Here is a 16,367-nt window from a genome sequence, read left to right on the forward strand (position 1 = left end):
CAGAGCACAGGGGGGCAGAGGAGAAGGGAGGTTCACAGGGTGGGGGGGTCAGAGCACAGAGGGGCAGAGGAGAAAGGAGGTTCACAGGGTTGGGGATCAGAGCACAGGGGCAGAGAAGAAGGTTCTCAGAGTGGGAGGTCAGAACATAGAGAAGGGAGGTTCACAGGGTGGCCGGGTCAGAGCACAGGGGGGCGGGGTCAGAGCACAGGGGGGCAGAGGAGAAGGGAGGTTCACAGGGTGGGGATCTGGGCCACGACCTGGTTCGGGGAGAGGAAGAGGAAGAGGGGCAGAGGTAGCACAGAAGCCCATGGCAGGGTCAGGGCTTTGGGGGGAGGCAGACCCCTCTCCAAGAGAGCACCTTGGTGCCTTGTGGTGAAGGGGAGTGTTGGGCACTTTTTCCTTGGGGTAGAGGCCTCACTGGAACTTTTGTGGGCTGGGAGATCAGTTGCGGACGAGTGTCCAAGAGAGTAGGAGTATGTGCTAGGGTAGATGAGGGCCTGGAGGAACCAAGGCTGGGAGGACAGACATTGACTCCAGGGAGTAATTTGTGAAGACCACAAGCCCAGATGGGAAGGGCAGGATTCACAGAGAGGCTGTGGGCAGGTGGTGGACCCAGCTCCAAGGACCCAAGTGTCCTAGTGTCCAGGATCTCAGCAGGTGGGACTCTTGGCTCTGCAGGCAGAGGGGAGCTCTCTGTGCAGGGAAAGCACCGGGTCACCTGCTCCCATCCTGGGGGATCAGCGAGATCAGCACGGATAGGGCTCGGCTTGGTGGGGGTCAGATTTGGGAGGGGTGAGGAGGACCTCTAAACAGGATGGACTCAAAGAAGAGGGAACCGAGTGGGGGGCACTGAACCTTAGTGGGGGGGAGGACCCTGAACTTGGTGGGCTAAGCGGGGAGGGGCTTGGTGAGGCCGGGACACCCACCGGAAGGGGCTTCCTGGGGAGGCAGATGGAGAGGGCCTCAGAGAGGTGGGGGGGATCCCAGCAGGGTCGCGGATCCGGGAGCCGATTCCCCTCCCCCAGGCGGGAGGAGGCGGAGGCGGGAGGCTGCGGCCGGCCGTGAGTCAGGCCGGGGCTGCAGCGGTGCGGCCAGCCTGGCGCAGCGGAGGGAGCGCGGGTGGCGGGGGAGGCGGTTGCGCCGCCAGCCCCGCGCGCTCCCGCCCCCAAGGTTGGGCCGCCGGGACGCGGCTGGGCGGACAGACAGCGACCCGCGGGACAGCGGAAGGACGCGCTGGGAGGCGCAGGGTCCGGCCGACTGCCAAGGAGTCGCCAGTAGGTGAGGACGCGCCGTCCGGGCGGCTGCAGCAGCGCGGGGCGGAGGGGTCGGGCGGAGCGGGGAGCCTCGCCGCAGACTCCCCGGCGCGGGTGACTCGATACCAGGTTGAAGTGTTGGTCCTGCGGCGCGTCATTGTGCGTCTCTTTGCGGCCCGGGGTGAGTGGCTCCTGGAGAACGTGCGCGCCAGGGGTCTTTGGGTGGGAGGAAGGGGCGATGCGCCGGCGTTTGGAGGCCCCGCACCTGCGTCCGTCCTCCAGCGTCCTGGACCTGCGTCCTGAACCCTTGTCGCCTGCGTGGGGAGTTGTTTACCTGGTGGTGTCTGGCGCCTGCGGGGCGCGCGCGGGATCCGGAGAGCCGCGGGCAGTGCTGGTGTCTGTGTCCCAGGTGCAGCGCGTCTGCGTGCAGGTGCCCTGGCAGCGCTGCTCACTCTGACGTTAGTGGCCAAGGCAGGGTCAGGGGTCTGGTGCCCTGGGGGGCACTGGGTTGTGTGAGGTGCTGGGATGCCAGTCGGAGTGTGGGGTGTCAGTGGGTGAATGTTTGTGCGCAGATGGCAAAGTGGTGAAAAGCCCCATGTCCCCGCCAAAGCTGCTGCGAAGGGCTTTGGCAGCGCGCAGCGGCCACAGGGGGTGGGGGAGGCAGATGTCAGGCTGGCAGCTGGCTTCTAGGGTGGGGATTTCCATCTCCACAGTTACTGGGGCTGCAGGGTGAGAAAGTGGGTGCTGCCAGGCCTGCAGGGCCCACCTCATCCTTTACTTTCTCCCTCCCTCCAGGCCCAGGGCCCCCCGCCAGTGCCCAGCACCGCTGGGAGCCCCGGCAGCACCACGGACGGCGCCCAGGAAGCCCGAGTCCCCCTGGACGGGGCCTTCTGGATCCCGAGGCCCCCGGCAGGTTCTCCCAAGGGCTGCTTTGCTTGTGTGTCCAAGCCCCCTGCCTTGCAAGCTTCCGCGGCCCCCGCCCCGGAGCCCTCGGCCTCTCCCCCCATGGCGCCCACGCTGTTCCCCATGGAGTCCAAAAGCAGCAAGACGGACAGTGTGCGAGCCACCAGCGCCCCCCAGGCCTGCAAACACCTGGCTGAGAAGAAGACAGTGGCGAACCCAGCAACTGTGGTGGAGGTCTACCCGGACAGCAGCGAGGTCAATGACTACTACCTGTGGTCCATCTTCAACTTCGTCTACCTCAACTTCTGCTGCCTGGGTTTCATCGCCCTGGCCTACTCCCTCAAGGTGAGTGGGTTGCAGGCCAGCCACTTCAGTGCTCTGCTCCTCCCCACCCCACCCCCACACCAGAGGGGCTGGGACACAGTGGAGCTGGCCCAGTCTGGTTCAAGAAATGTAAGGAGCGTGAGGGGTCTTGTTTGTGGGTCTGTGCAGGCCTGATCAGCAGTGGTCTGCCCTTCCACTTCCCGAGCTGAGACAGCTTCTTGGGTGTCTTGACAGGGCCGACAGGGCCACCAGGAACGGGCTCTTTGCAAGGCAGGCCTGGCAGAGCCCATTGGAGGGGCTGAGGGGGTGAGAGCAGGGCTTGGAGTCCCATCCTCTGGGTGGGAATGTGGGGATCGACCTGGACAACAGCACCCTGGGGTCCAGGGTGCAGGTGGCGTGGAACATAGAAGGTTGGGCATCTCTCTGGTTCAGAGGAGAATGGCTGGAGACCTCCTTACCCAAGCCCTCACTCTGGAGCCTGATGCCAGGCACTGAGTGGGGGGCATAGTCCTGGTGGCCAGGCAGCCCAGGGGAGAGAGATGTGCACATGTCCTGCACAGCCCCTGACCCCACACCCCAGGTGGGCTTGCCTACTAGAGCCCCTGGGCACTGTGAGAGGAGCTGACTGGGAGCAGAGCCAGGTGCCAGGTGCCAGGACCCCAGGTGACAAAGGCAAAACAGAGAGACACACACTGAGGCTTCAGGAGGAGGCTGTGAGGGACTTGCTATGGGGGCCTGCCCTGTCCTGGGCTGGAGACCCACCAGCGGGGGGAGGGAGGCCACAGTCCAGAAGGAAGGGCTTGGCTCACATTTAGCCAGGTCCTCATTTTCCCCACCTAGACTTGAATGGCAGAGGCCAGAGGCCTCCACTGCCTACCAGTGCCCGGTGAGAGGGGAGAGGTCCAGAACTGCCAGGAAGAAGGGCCGGGCGGAGGCTGACCTGGGAGGCAGGTCACTCGGACAGCTCTGCCTGTGATCCAGCCCGGCCACCTGACTTCCTGTCCTGCTCCTGACTCAGCCTCAGCCCTGCCTCTTCTGCCATCACTGATCTCATCTTCAGGCCAGCCCAGGGCAGTGTGTGTAAGGGAGCATGTGCCAGCGTGTGAGTCTGTGACTGCCCCAGTATAGTATGTTGCACGTGAGCGCACATGCATGTCAGAGCATGACTGCATGGGAATGTGGTATGTGCGCATGCGTGTATGGAATTGCATACATGTGAATGTATTTTGTGTGTGAGTGTATCAATGTGTGTGCACACCTGTGCACATGAGTATAATTGCATGTATGAGTGTAAACGTACTGTGTGTATGCACGAGGGTGCCTTCGTATATTGTGTGTGAATGTGCGTGAGTGTATGTGCAAATGTGTGTGTGCTCATGAGCATGGGAATCAGTGCATTGTGTGTGCATGCAAGTGAGTGTGATGCATGTGTGTGCATTGTTGGGTGTGCATATGTGTGTGCATTTGCTGAGGGGGCAGCAAAGTAAAGGAGTCCCCACAGTTGGGGGTGCAGTTCCCAGACCTGCCTCCTGCTCCCCAGGCCAGTGCTGAGCAGAGTGTGCAACTGTCGGGGAGCTGAAGCCGCAGCTGCAGAGCTGCCTCCCGGTGCCCTCTCACTGTGCCCTGCCAACAGCCTGCGACATGGCCCGGCTGCCTGGGCTGCTGTCCGGAAGCTGTCCCCTCCTCCCCTTTGGCTCAGGCTGTGGCTGGCTGGCTGGCGCAGGGCAGGCCCATCTGGCATGGGTTGTAGGTAGGTCAGTGCTCTCGAATGGTGCCAGATTTGTGCTGGGCTGGGGGTGCTGGGAACTGTCCCTCTGAGGGGCAGGGAGTGCCCACTACACCTCACGCTGGGTCTGCTTTTCCTGTCTTTCTCCCTGGAAGGGAGTGCCACGTGAGCTGCTTCTGTCCCGGGCAGAGGGGAGGATGGGACTGGCCAGCCCTGGGCCCCCCCTCCCGCCTGGGAATCTGTCCATCTGTTTCTCTAGCTGCAGGTGTCCTGACCGGCTGCACCTTCCACCACGTGCAGACCAAGGGCACTGGGTGGACTTTGGGTCAAAAGGTTTGGGCTAAAAGCTGAGCTTTGGGGATAGACACTCCATCTCACCTCCCTGAGCCTTGCCCCTTGTCTACTCACGTAACAAACAGAAACAGCCACACAGCAGGCAGGTGGATGGAGGCCGGTGTGTGGCAGGTGTGAAATAGACAGCATGTCCTTGCCTGCCCCAACATGTCCCTCCACCCCTTAGCCACCCATCTACCCCCACAGGCCAGTCCAGCTCTCTGTAGGCTGGGCCTGCAACACAGAGACTGAGGCCATATTTTGCTTAGCCTGGTGTCTGGGGAAGGCAGAGATACAAGAGCCCCTTCTCCATTCCTGCCTTCCCCACCAGCTGCCTCCCAGTGATGCTGGAGCCCCACTGTCCACTGCATCATGTCCAGCTCCCCATCTTGGCGTTCAAAGCCCTTCAAGACCCATTTCCAATCCATCTCCTGGCCCCACCACACTTCTTCGCCCCATCCTCCTGTGAACACACCATGAATGATGTGAACCCCCAACTTATCCTGGGAGCTTTTGTAGGAGCCGGTCTCTCTGCTTGGAAGCCTCAGGCACCCTCTGCTCACCCCACCATACCTGTCTCTTCCCCTGGTGTCTCTTCATTTCCCCAGGCAAGGCTGACCAACATGGGGGTCAGGGAATGCAGGTTGAATGGGTGGGTGGACAGAGGGCATGTGACAGGATAGAAAGGGCTCGTGCTGTTTCAAAGAAATACTTCGCTCCCAGCCTGGGGTGAGCCTGGGCTCAGGGCCGGGGACCTTCTGGGAGGAGGGGGCCTTTGGTGGACAGTGAGAGGGGAGGTGGCCAGGTAGGGAGGAGCATCCACTGAGACACAAAAGTGGGCAGTGGGGCAATTGGCGGGGCCCCGTCCTCTGTGGACGACAGACAGACTGAGGCCACCGTGGAGGGCTGGGATCTCACCATGTGGGGACACAGAGAAGAAGATATGTCCAAAGCTATAAGAGCTGCAGCCAGCATGGAGGGAGGGCCCAGAGAGGCACAGAGGCTGAGGGTCGGGAGAGAGCTCTCAGGCCAGGCCAGGGTGGAGCCGGGAGCAGAGGACCAGGTGCAGCTGGGACAGGGTAGCTCCCTGACCTCACTGAGAAGTCGATGGGAGAGTCAGAAAGGACAGGCTTCTGTCTGCCCATATTGCCCACTCCTCCTTCACAGGTATCAGCATCCCACACCCATCTGCTGGTCCAACCAGCTACCCATCCATCCATCCGTCCTCCCTTACTGCCCCATGTGTGTCCACGTAGCCATACACTCAGTGTTCTGCACTGGTTCTGGTTCCAGGCATAGGCTTGGCCACATCCCCTACTTTCAGGAAATAACTACATCCATCTCTACACAATTCCCCCCCGGAAGAGCTGGTGCGCCTGCCACAGAGCACTGTGGAGAGGAGGCGAGACCCACACGAGACACACTCGTGCCTCGCCCTCACCCAGAGCCATTTCTTCCCTCCTTCGGTCCAGCTCCTCGTGTTATTGTTATATAACCCACCCTCCTCCTCCATCCCTCCCTCCAACACCTCCACCCGCCCTGCGTGGGGTCTTACACAGTCACCACCGTCCACACACGTCCCTGCCAGCCATACACAAACATCCATCCTTTCCCAGACATGTCCTCGTGGCCCTGCCCTCCTTTCCTCCTGTCCTCATGCCTCCCTGTCCTGGGGCCCTGTCAGCAGACATCCACCCTCACCGGGGTGGAGACACATCTGTCTGTCCTTTGTCTTCCCAGCCTTCCCCTTCTTCCTCCCATTAGCCCAGAACCCTGTCTTGATTTCCACCCTCTGCCCCATTTTCCTGCTCATGCAATTGTTTCCTAGTAATTGTTCCTTTCTCGCTGTTCCCATAAACATCCCTGCTTATCAGTCACCCCCTCCCACACACCTTGCCAGCTTTTTTTGCTCCCCACTTACTCAGCCCATACACCCCTCTGGCCTCCTGCTAGTCCCCCCATCCACGCTCCATCACCCCATTCCTCCATCTGTCCTCACCGGTCCACCAAATCCACCCATCTCTCCATACACCCACCATGGGTTTGCTGAATCTCTGTCTTTCTCTGCTTCTCCTCTGCCCCCTCCACCCATTGACCCAGCCTGCTGCTCTGTGCATACCCTCCTCCCTCAGTTTGAGGGGCAAGCTGGTCCCCGTGCTCACCTTGTCCTTGTCATCACTTCTGCTCAGTAACTGTCTTCAGACTCCCCTGCTCCTCCGTGTGAGGTGGTGAGTAGCCACCCAGCACCCAGTGACAGGCAGCACATAGCCTCACCCGTGCACAGCCTTGGCCATGCAGAGTGGCCCTCCAGAGTCAGTCATATAACTCACAGGTATGAGGTTCTGCTTCACAGGGAGTGAGTGGAGAAGTCCTCTCTGATGAGGTGATGTGTGCACGCCCGTGGAAGGACATTCCAGGCAGAGGCAGCACTGGCAAGGAAAGTCAGGGTCAGCGCCAGTGAGGCTGGAACTGGGGAGGACCAGCAGAGTTGGGAGCAGAGAGACTGACTGGTAAATCACAGTCAGGATTTTGTCTTCTACTTGGAGTGAAATGAGGCATCTCTGAAGGATTTTAGAGAAAGGCTCATGTGAAGCGTCTCATGAGTAAAGGCGTCACTGTGTTGCCGTGCAGAGGGGAACTGGAAGGCCACACGGAAGGCTTTGGCAGTGGCCGAGGCCGGGACCTGCCATCCAGGAAGACGTGTCAGCACACTGTCCTGCGGGTGGGACTAGGGCTGAGGGATAAGGCCACTCCCAGGACAGTCATGGGATCCCCTGGAAGGATGGAGGGCTGCAGGTGGAGAGGCCAGGCGACCTGCACACACCTGTCCACCCAGCCCCTCCCATGCCCTCCATGCCGCTCTCTGCCCGGCCTCCCGCTAATTCCCTCAGCTTCTTTTGCCCCTTCACTTCTGTCTCCCAACCATCCCCACAGCCTCTGTTCCCATTCTAACTAAATGGTCTTTCCGTCCACTCATCTTCCATCTCTTCTTCCTTCCTCCTTTCCTTCCACTGCTGACCCACCAACCTGACCATTTCCCCTTCACTCACAAACAGTAATGGTAACAGTGCTGCTGACCCGCCAAGTACCAATAACCATGAAATAATCAGTGTTTGTTGAGCCCTTAGTCTATTCTGCACACTGTCCTAAGCACTTTCCATCATGTAACTGAATTGAACATTTTAATTAATGATAATAAAATCTCTGTGGATTAGATGCCACTAACATCCTTGCTCTGTGGATGAGGGGACTGAGTCACAGAGACACAAAGCAACTTCCTCAAGGCCTTGCAAACTTGTTCTCAAGCGTTCACTTCTGATCCCACCTTTCTGTCGTCCCTCCACTCACCCTGCAGTTGTACTTCTGCCTGCCTTAGTCCACGCGCTTATTTGTTCAGACGTCTGTCCTTCCCATTTGCCCCTCCATGCCTCCCACCCACCCTCCTACCCTCTTTACTGCAGGCTGTCCACTGCCCTCTGTGTCCTATGTGGTAGGCGGGGAGGGGTCTCCCAGGGGCCTCCTTTACAAGGGCATTCACCCCATTCCTGACTTGACCTCCTTCTAAAAGCCCCATCTCTCCCCGTCTCATTGAGGGGCAGGATTTCAGCATGTGAATTTGTAGTGGGGACACAAGCATTTAGAACATAGCTTTGCCTGCCCATCCATTTTCATACCATCCCTCCTCTTTCCTCCTTCCCGGGTCATTTTGCTCATCTGTACAGCTGGCCTTGAGCAGCATCAGTTCATCTTTCCACACACTTTCATACGAGAATTGTCCATCTGTCTCTCCATCACTCTGTCCATCTTGTCTGGACATCCTCCTGGTTTCCTTCTGTCCATGCTTGACCACTCACCCACCTATGCAGCCATTCACCTGTACACCACCCTGTCCTCAGCCACACCGTCCCCCTATCTTCATTCTTACCCTTCCGCCTTCCTCCTGCCCCCACCTTCCCTCTGCTGGCTCTCAGGCCCTTTCCACAGAGCTTTCACCTCCCTGGCTGTCTAATGGTGGGTGCTCCTGGGCTCCGCCCTGCCTCCTCTCCTGTGTCAATGCCCACTGCCCGGCACCATCTCCACGGTGACACCTCTCAGATGTGTGTCTCTGCCCCAGACCTCATCCCCGAGCGCCACTCACAATGGCTCTGGGTGTCCACAGGCATCTCTAACTCTGCACACAGGAAGTGGGCCCTGAACTACCCCAGGCCTACCCCCCGATCTGTGCCACCTTCCACACTTGCTTTCAGCCCAAAATCTCTGTACCACGTGAACACCTGGTCTCTCCAAACCTGTCACTTTCACTCCAGCACATCTCCACGGGGCCTCACGCCCTCCCTGTGCACCTGGTCCCAGCCGCCCATTCTCCCTCCTTGACAGGCTCTGTCCGGTCATGCCAGTCTCCCCACATCACCAACTAGCACCTATAGGGCCCCATCTGCTGCGGACCAGGCCCCACCCTGTGCAGGGGTCCTACCCCTCCCCTGCCCTTCTCGAGCCACTATCACCACCAGCCACACCCTGCCCGAGCACTCTGAGCCCTGCTAGATGCACCTTCCCCACAGATGCACACAGGACTAAGACTGTCACATTCTCCTGGACTATACCCTACACATCCCCCTCGATGGCGCCTCAGGAAAGCTGCACTCCACGCCAGTCCCGAGTCCCTACCTGGGGCACCTGTGTGTCACCTGTCCATAAATTTATTCTTTGCATCTTCTACCTGGAAGATAACTCCATGAGGACAGGGACTTTGTCTTGTTCCTTGTTACACACCCAGGACCTGGTGCAGCAGCGCCCAGCAAGCGGCTCCACACCAGCCACCAGTCTGCATGCTGACCTGGGTGTCCAGCCACCTTCCTTCCTGCCCCCAACCACAGTCTCACCCCCCAACACGAAATTGTAAACCCCTCTGTCTGCCTGACCACTCCCCCCAGGCAGCACGTGTGTACACGTGTGTCGGCCTGCAGGCCTGTTCCAACCATCCACGCACATCCACTAACCCCCCTATGCCATCTATTCTGGCCCCTTGACATGTATTCTATGTCCATGTAGGCACCTGTTCACGCAGCCAGAACATGCAGACAGTCCCCAACTTACAGCAGTGTGACGTACGCATTTTCATCTTCACAGAGAGGGAAAGTGACATGCACACAGCCCACTCTGGGGCTGTGTCTGGATAAACCCAGTATCTACTTGAGGTACTTGACGCTCAGGATGGGCACATTGGGATGTGACCCCATCAGAGGACCAGGGGCATCTGCATTTCTAAACCCATCTACCCTCCCAGCCTGCTGGCCCACCCAACCCATGCACGCTCCTATCTCCATACCAGCCTCCCGCATGGTACACATTCCCATGTCCACCCCCCCCCAGTCCCTGTCCACACTCTGCTGCCCTCCACCCAGCATTCTAGTTACTGTGTCACCTCCCAGCCTGCCTCCTCCTCACCTTCTCCTTCCTCACCCATCCACCCACCCAGCCGCCCCAGCAGTCTGCCCCCCACAGACCATCCACTTGAGACACCATCCCTGTCTCACTCTCTTCCTCATCCCAGGGGTCCTATGTGGAGTCCACAGCCCCAGGGTTGCATAGGAACCCAAAGCTATTTTACCATAAGAAAGTCGCCCGTTAGTGAATTATGTTACAGAGATGTTTTAGCACAATAGACTCTAGTAACAAAACGAACTCAACCCCTGGGGCGGATTTTCCCACTGCTGCTGTTGGAATCTTTCAGATGTCTCCCCTGACTGCACCCCAGGGGCCTGCCCTGGCCAGACCCAGTGATGACCCTGGGAGCAGGCACTGTCATTGCCCTGGCAGGGGATGCAGCTGACTAGCCCAAGGTCACCAGCAGAGTCAGGGCCCAGACATAGAGGGGGCGGGGGGCAGGGTCCGGCACCTGTGCTTATGACCAGTGGCCTGCTTGGCTGGGGGCAGGTGGAGTGAGACTGCTGCTGGCTGCATAGGTGCCATTTATGTGACAAAACTTGGTCATTGTCACAACTGGACAGTTTATCTAAATATACAAAAACAGTCTACAAGAGAGAGCTAAACAGTTTTATACCAGCAAAAATCAGTTAGAAACATAATTTTCAAATGTAATTTTAACGTATAATAAAAACAAAATAAATAGATGAAAACTGAGTCTAACAAAGGTGCAATAGCTCTTTCTGGAAAAAAGCACAAAACTCCATTTTCAGGGGCATCGAAGCAGCTGAATAGGTGGGTGCACGTTCTGTTCCTAGAAGGAAGAAGAGAGGTCAGTCCCTCCAGAATCACTTCACCGCAGGGAAGCACAGACTTCTCCTCCTGTGCCCTTGCCCCACATGTCCTCTGTCATCTCACTCACATCCTGTGTAGCCACCTGCCAGGCCGCCATCTCCGCCATCTCCCGTTCACCGGCCTTCTCCTTCCCCTCTCCTTCCCACCCCTGCTGCCCTCGCCATCCCTCACTCCATCTCCTTCCCCTCCCTCCCTCCACCCCAGGCCACACATCCATGTACCCATCTTTCCACCTCCCTTTCTCTCCAACTGTGTACCCAACTGCCCTCTGGTTCACACTGCAGTAGCCCCCTGGACTGCTGTCCATCTGCCCAGCCCACTCACTGGGTGTTACAGGCATCAGCCCATCCACAAATCCATCTGCCCACCCTCCTCTAAGGACACCTATGGCCCCTTCCTGTCCTTCCACCCTTCCCATGTAGGATCTGCTCACGGGCTGCTCACTCAGCCTGTTCTGATTTGGACTTTGTGGGAAGAAAGGTGCACTTAAGACTGGTCCTGGGTGAGGTGGAGTCTCAGAAGAGGGTCAGTTCAGTCCCCTGCCTCCCCAGGACTTCAGGGCTCAGGCCACACTCTGTGCTGCCACTTCCATTTCCAGGCCAGGGATGCCACCTTACTGTCTAAGCACAGCGCCCACCCTCAGGGCCTCCCAGCTGATTTCAGAATAGGTGGGAGCCATCGAATCTGGACAAACTGCTCTCCCTGAGGCCAACTTCTTTTATTTTAAATAATTTTGGACTTACCAAAAAGTCGCAAAAAAGAGAAATAATCCCTCAATGCACCTCACCCAGACGTTAACATTCTGCCAGGCTCACTCTTCCATTCAGAGCAGGTTCCAGGCCCGACGCCCAGCGCCCCCACACACTTCCAGAGTCCTGCCCAGACGCCGGCCAGCACAAAGCCGGGCCATGCTCCTTCACGCTTTGCTCTGCTGCCCTTCAGGTCCGGGACAAGAAGCTTCTCAATGACCTGAATGGGGCCGTGGAGGATGCTAAGACAGCCCGGCTGTTCAACATCACCAGCTCTGCCCTAGCCGCCTCCTGCATCATCCTGGTCTTCATCTTCCTGCGGTATCCGCTGTCTGACTACTGAGGCTGCAGCTCAACCGCAGAGACCAGCAGAGACGTCTTACTTTCATGATGGCTCAGATGTAGCTCCTGTGAGGTTGGGGCTTCTGCCCTGGGGTGCCCTGAGCTGTGAACCATCGAAGGCTGCCCCTCGCCCCTGCCTCCGCCCGTCCCCGGGGCAAGGGGCCTCTCCCCATGCTGCTGCGCCCCGGCTTTCAGTGGCTGCCATCCCCCCTAGTGGGCCCTTCCCCTTGTGGGTTCTCAGGGCCCCTCAGACCTGACACCCAGCAAGAAGGGCTCATACGAGAGCTTCCCAGGCTGAGGGACTGCCAGTATTGGGGAATCGCTCTCTTCCGCCCCTCTGCCTCCTGCTGCCTTGCTCAGAGCTCTGTGTCTATGAACTTTCAATAAAATCCCTGCACTCTTCTGCCTGCCTTCCATCCCACACCCCAGGCAGGGCATGAAGGGAAATGTGGGTGCTTAGGAGCCACCTTGGGATTGGCTGCATCACAGCTGGCTTTACAGAGGGAAATTTGCTCTGTAACCCAGGCCGTCTGACAGGGAACCAAGGGTGTCCCCAGCACAGGTCCCTAGAAGGTTAGGTATCCTGCCTTGGGGGTTTGGGGTGATCCAGCATGTGGAGCCCTTGCTGGCTGCGAGTCAGAACAGACTCGGCTCAAACACAGCCCGGCAGCACAGACCCTTGCCAGCTCCTGCCCACCTCAGGAGACTCGGGGCCAGGTAGGACCCTCCACCAGGTTTGTCCCTGACTCTTCCCGTGAGGCAGAGACCAGCCTCCCATTGCTCACAACCCCTGTGAAGACCAGCTGAGAACTTTAGTGCAAAGGTCGAGGTCAGCACAGCAGGTGGCTGCACATGGCCAGGAGGCTGCTATGCGGTGGCCAGGGGACTGCTGGTCCCGTGGAGAGGGTGGCAGGGGCCAGCAATCAATTCCTGAAAACAAGTCTGAGGAGAGGACAGTGCAGGGCCCAGTGACCATAGGACTGCAACTGAAGTAGTTGTTCCAGGACAGTCTAGAGGGACTTGGTGTCCCACAGAGGGCAGGTGGCCTTTATCGGAGTGAGGACAGGGCCACTCTGTGTTTTCTGAAGACCGTGCCCTCTGGAGTATCAAGACCAGCTGGCAGGGGGTAAGAGTGGACTGAGGCAGCTATGGGGACTGAGTCTGGGCCAGAGGGTGGGAAGGAGGGTGCTGGGCAGCAGGATTGGCAGTTGGGGTGCTGAGGGAGGTGTGGGAGGGGCAGGGGTAAGAGCTGGGCCCTGCACCCAGAGTGGGAGCTGCACGAGGAGGACTGCCCTCCAAGGGGGAGAAGAGCCAGGGGCCAGCGCCACGAGCTTCCAGGCCCACAAGCACGTGGCTGTGGAGAGGACACGCCAGCAGCTGCCTGGGCAGAGGGTCTGGAGCACTGTGCTCGGGATGGGGAGGCGACAGGTGTTATGGGAGGTGACAGGCATCATGGGAGATGGGGTAGGGGCCTCACAGAGCGGCAGCTCTGGGGGTCATTGACCTTGGTCTGGAAAATCACTTTGCCAGAGGAGGGAGTCACACACCTGATGCCTCCACAGAGATATGAGGCCCAGGGCCTAGGGCTCAGAGGACCCTGAGCTGGGGGCCAAAGTTTACAGCAAGTGGGACGGGCACAAGTTGGGACACAGCAGCACAGGAGCACAGTGCGTGAGACCAGGTTGTGGTCCTGATTTGGGGGACCTGCAAAGTGTTGACCCCTGACCCTGGGCAAGAGGTGATGGTGGAGTGGGGGCCGCTATAAGACTACAGGCTGGTCGGGGTGCAGCTGGAAGGCCAGGGGCACCCAAGTAGGTGGTCCTGCCACACACGGTCGGGGGTGGGGGATGTCGAGCTGGAACACCTCGGGACAGGCTGCTGGGCCTCAGAAGGGGACCCTGGCTGCCCTGTTCCCAGCATTCAGGGGAGATGGGATTCCTGGGTCATGAGGTCAGCCCAGGGTGCCTCAGTGTCCATAGAGCTTGTTATGCTCTGGGGTGGGGGGCAGTGGACGGGATGTTTTCTTTGCTCATTTTCTTAATCCTATAATGATGCCCTGGCTGACAGCCTGAGGCTGCTGACACACACCTGCTGGAGAGATATGGCCAGCTCTGAATGAGCCTGGGCCCATTCAGAGGCTTTCTGGGTCCTTGTTGGAGAAATGGGACTGTCCCTTCCCAGCCAGTCCAGGTACCCTGGGTTGCAGGATGTCTGTGTTCATCCCTGGGCTACGTGGCACTCCAGAGGCTGTGGCTTGCACCCTTGGGACCAGAGGGGGCCATGGTGCAGTCAGTGATGACCCTGGGCAGCAGCCATGTTCCTGCCATCAGCAGGAAGACTGGCTTGAGTTGGGCTCTGGGACTCACAGCTTTCCCTGCCCTGTGGGGTGTTCCACCAGGTTCCCCACCCCATTCTATTTGATCTGTGCAGTGGTTGGCACACATGTGACATTCAGCAAACATGTGTGGATGAAAGAATGGGCCACCCTCGCTCACTCTTCCTGGGCTTCCTCCCACCTGCCTCTCTATCCTTTTGTATCTTTTAGGTTCTCAGGTGACTTTTCTGTCTCGCTTTCTGCCCCCGGCTCACAGCCCATCTAATAGGGACCAGGACCAAGGGGCCAAATGGGGAGGGGGCCAAGAGGCCGAGCCTGGCTATACATCTGTGTGTGTACATGTGTGTGCCTGTGTGTGGCTGGGTGCAAGTGTACACATGTTCATGTATGAGCTGTGTGCACAGATGGATACATGTGCTTGGGTAGACTCTGTGTGTGAGTGCACACATGTGCATGTGTTAACGTGTGGACCCTGTGCACTGGTGTCTGTGTGTGCCTGTGTGTTTGATCGTTTGTACGCGTGTGCCTGTGTGTTTGATAGTTTGCATATGTGTGTGCTGGGAGGGGGCACTGTAGAACTATCCTTCAGCCTCTCTCACCTTGACCATAGTGGCCCAGACCCCCATGCACTGGCCAAACCCACTGCCCACTCCAGCGAGGGAGTGGAACCTGATACCCTTCTCCAGACACTGGAGACCCACAGAATACTCTGTCAGTTGTGTGCTCTCAGCTGTACACCCAGGGGCTTGAGGCCAGGGATATGTGTTCCCCGGTCCTCCTGCTCCCACAGAATAGAGATGGCTAGTTCAGGTGGATGAGCCTCAAGGAGGAACAGGGATCTCTGATCACCCAGACTACAGGGCCCACTGAGACTGCTCAATCCTGCTTAAAATGAGAGGAACTGCCCATGCCAGGTACAGGGAATTGAGAAGGGCACTCTGGTGTAGAGAGGGACAGGTATTTCCCCTGCCCAACTCCTTGCCCACCTGCTGAGCTGAAGACTCCAAGGAGGGACCGAAAATGGTTTTCAGCCAGGACAGCAAAGACGTGCGTTGGGACACACGGCTGTGGCAGTAGAGGAGGCAGTAGTAGCTGCAAAATGATGTCTGCAAACCTCCCACTGCCAATAACACGTCAGAGCACAAACTCAAGACCAGTGAGGTCCAGGCAGGAGGAGTAACCAGAAACCCTAGGTATGTGCATCACAGCAAAAAACCCAAGACAAAGAGAAAAAACATTTAAAGTGGCCAGAGAAAAAAGATTATTTTCAAAGCAACAGATGACTTTTCACAAAAAATGATGGCACAAAATAGCTTTAAATGAAATCTTTTTTTAGTTGTTTTGTTCTGTTTTTTGAGAAAGAGTCTTGCTTTATATAGCCCCGGCTAGAGTACCGTGGCCTCAGCCCAGTTCACATCAATCCCAAACTCCTGGGCTCAAGCAATCCTCCCACCTCTGCCTCCTGAGTAGTTGGGACTACAGGCACACGCCACAACTCCTGGCTAGTTGTTTTTGATATTTTTTTCTATTTTTAGTAGAGACAGGGGTCTCACTTTTTCTCAGGCTGGTCTCAAACTCCTGGGCTCAAGGGATCCTCCTTCCTCGGCCTCCCAGTGTGCTGGGATTATAGGTGTGAGCCACCACACTCATCCTAAATGAAAATGTCTTAAATGTCAAATTTAACACAGAGAAAAGTAGACAAAGCCAATAAAAATATTTTTTTAGATCTACAGCACTATGAATTTCCACAAAACAATTACCCACAGCACCAGCACAAAACGTCAAGAAAGGGCATGTTGTCACCCCCCACTTGTCAAAACCCAGCAGTCAATCCCACACTCTTATGGGCGTTTTTAGGACCTGAGTGTGTACCTCTTAGCACTGTCATCTGCTAAACAAGTTCCTATTTCGGGAACTTTTTATAAATAGAACCAAACCTCTGATCAGCCTCTGTGCTGGCTCCTATAACAAGCTGTGGGCTCACTGTGGCTCCTGACTTTCCGTCACTACCTCCCATTCCCTCAAGCCGTAACACCCAGTCCCTCTGCCCATTTCACAGTGGATATTACCCCCAGTCCCTCTGCTCATTTCACCATTGACATTACACCCAGTCCCTCTGC

At 57.7% G+C, this 16,367-nt stretch overlaps 1 protein-coding gene across 1 annotated transcript; it reads left to right on the forward strand.

Moving 5' to 3' along the window:
• The first annotated feature begins 814 nt into the window (after positions 1-814).
• On the forward strand, positions 815-12,278 carry IFITM10 (interferon induced transmembrane protein 10). The gene is made up of 5 exons (XM_012810449.2): positions 815-839; positions 1,171-1,434; positions 1,580-1,683; positions 2,049-2,501; positions 11,764-12,278. Exons 1-5 carry the CDS (start codon positions 815-817, stop codon positions 11,911-11,913), a joined length of 996 nt encoding a protein of 331 aa, XP_012665903.2. The 3' UTR covers positions 11,914-12,278.
• The last annotated feature ends 4,089 nt before the right edge of the window (positions 12,279-16,367 follow it).

Source organism: Otolemur garnettii, unplaced genomic scaffold (genome assembly GCF_000181295.1).
Source record: "Otolemur garnettii isolate 467f Iridium unplaced genomic scaffold, OtoGar3 scaffold00134, whole genome shotgun sequence".
NCBI classification, from domain to species: domain Eukaryota; kingdom Metazoa; phylum Chordata; class Mammalia; order Primates; family Galagidae; genus Otolemur; species Otolemur garnettii.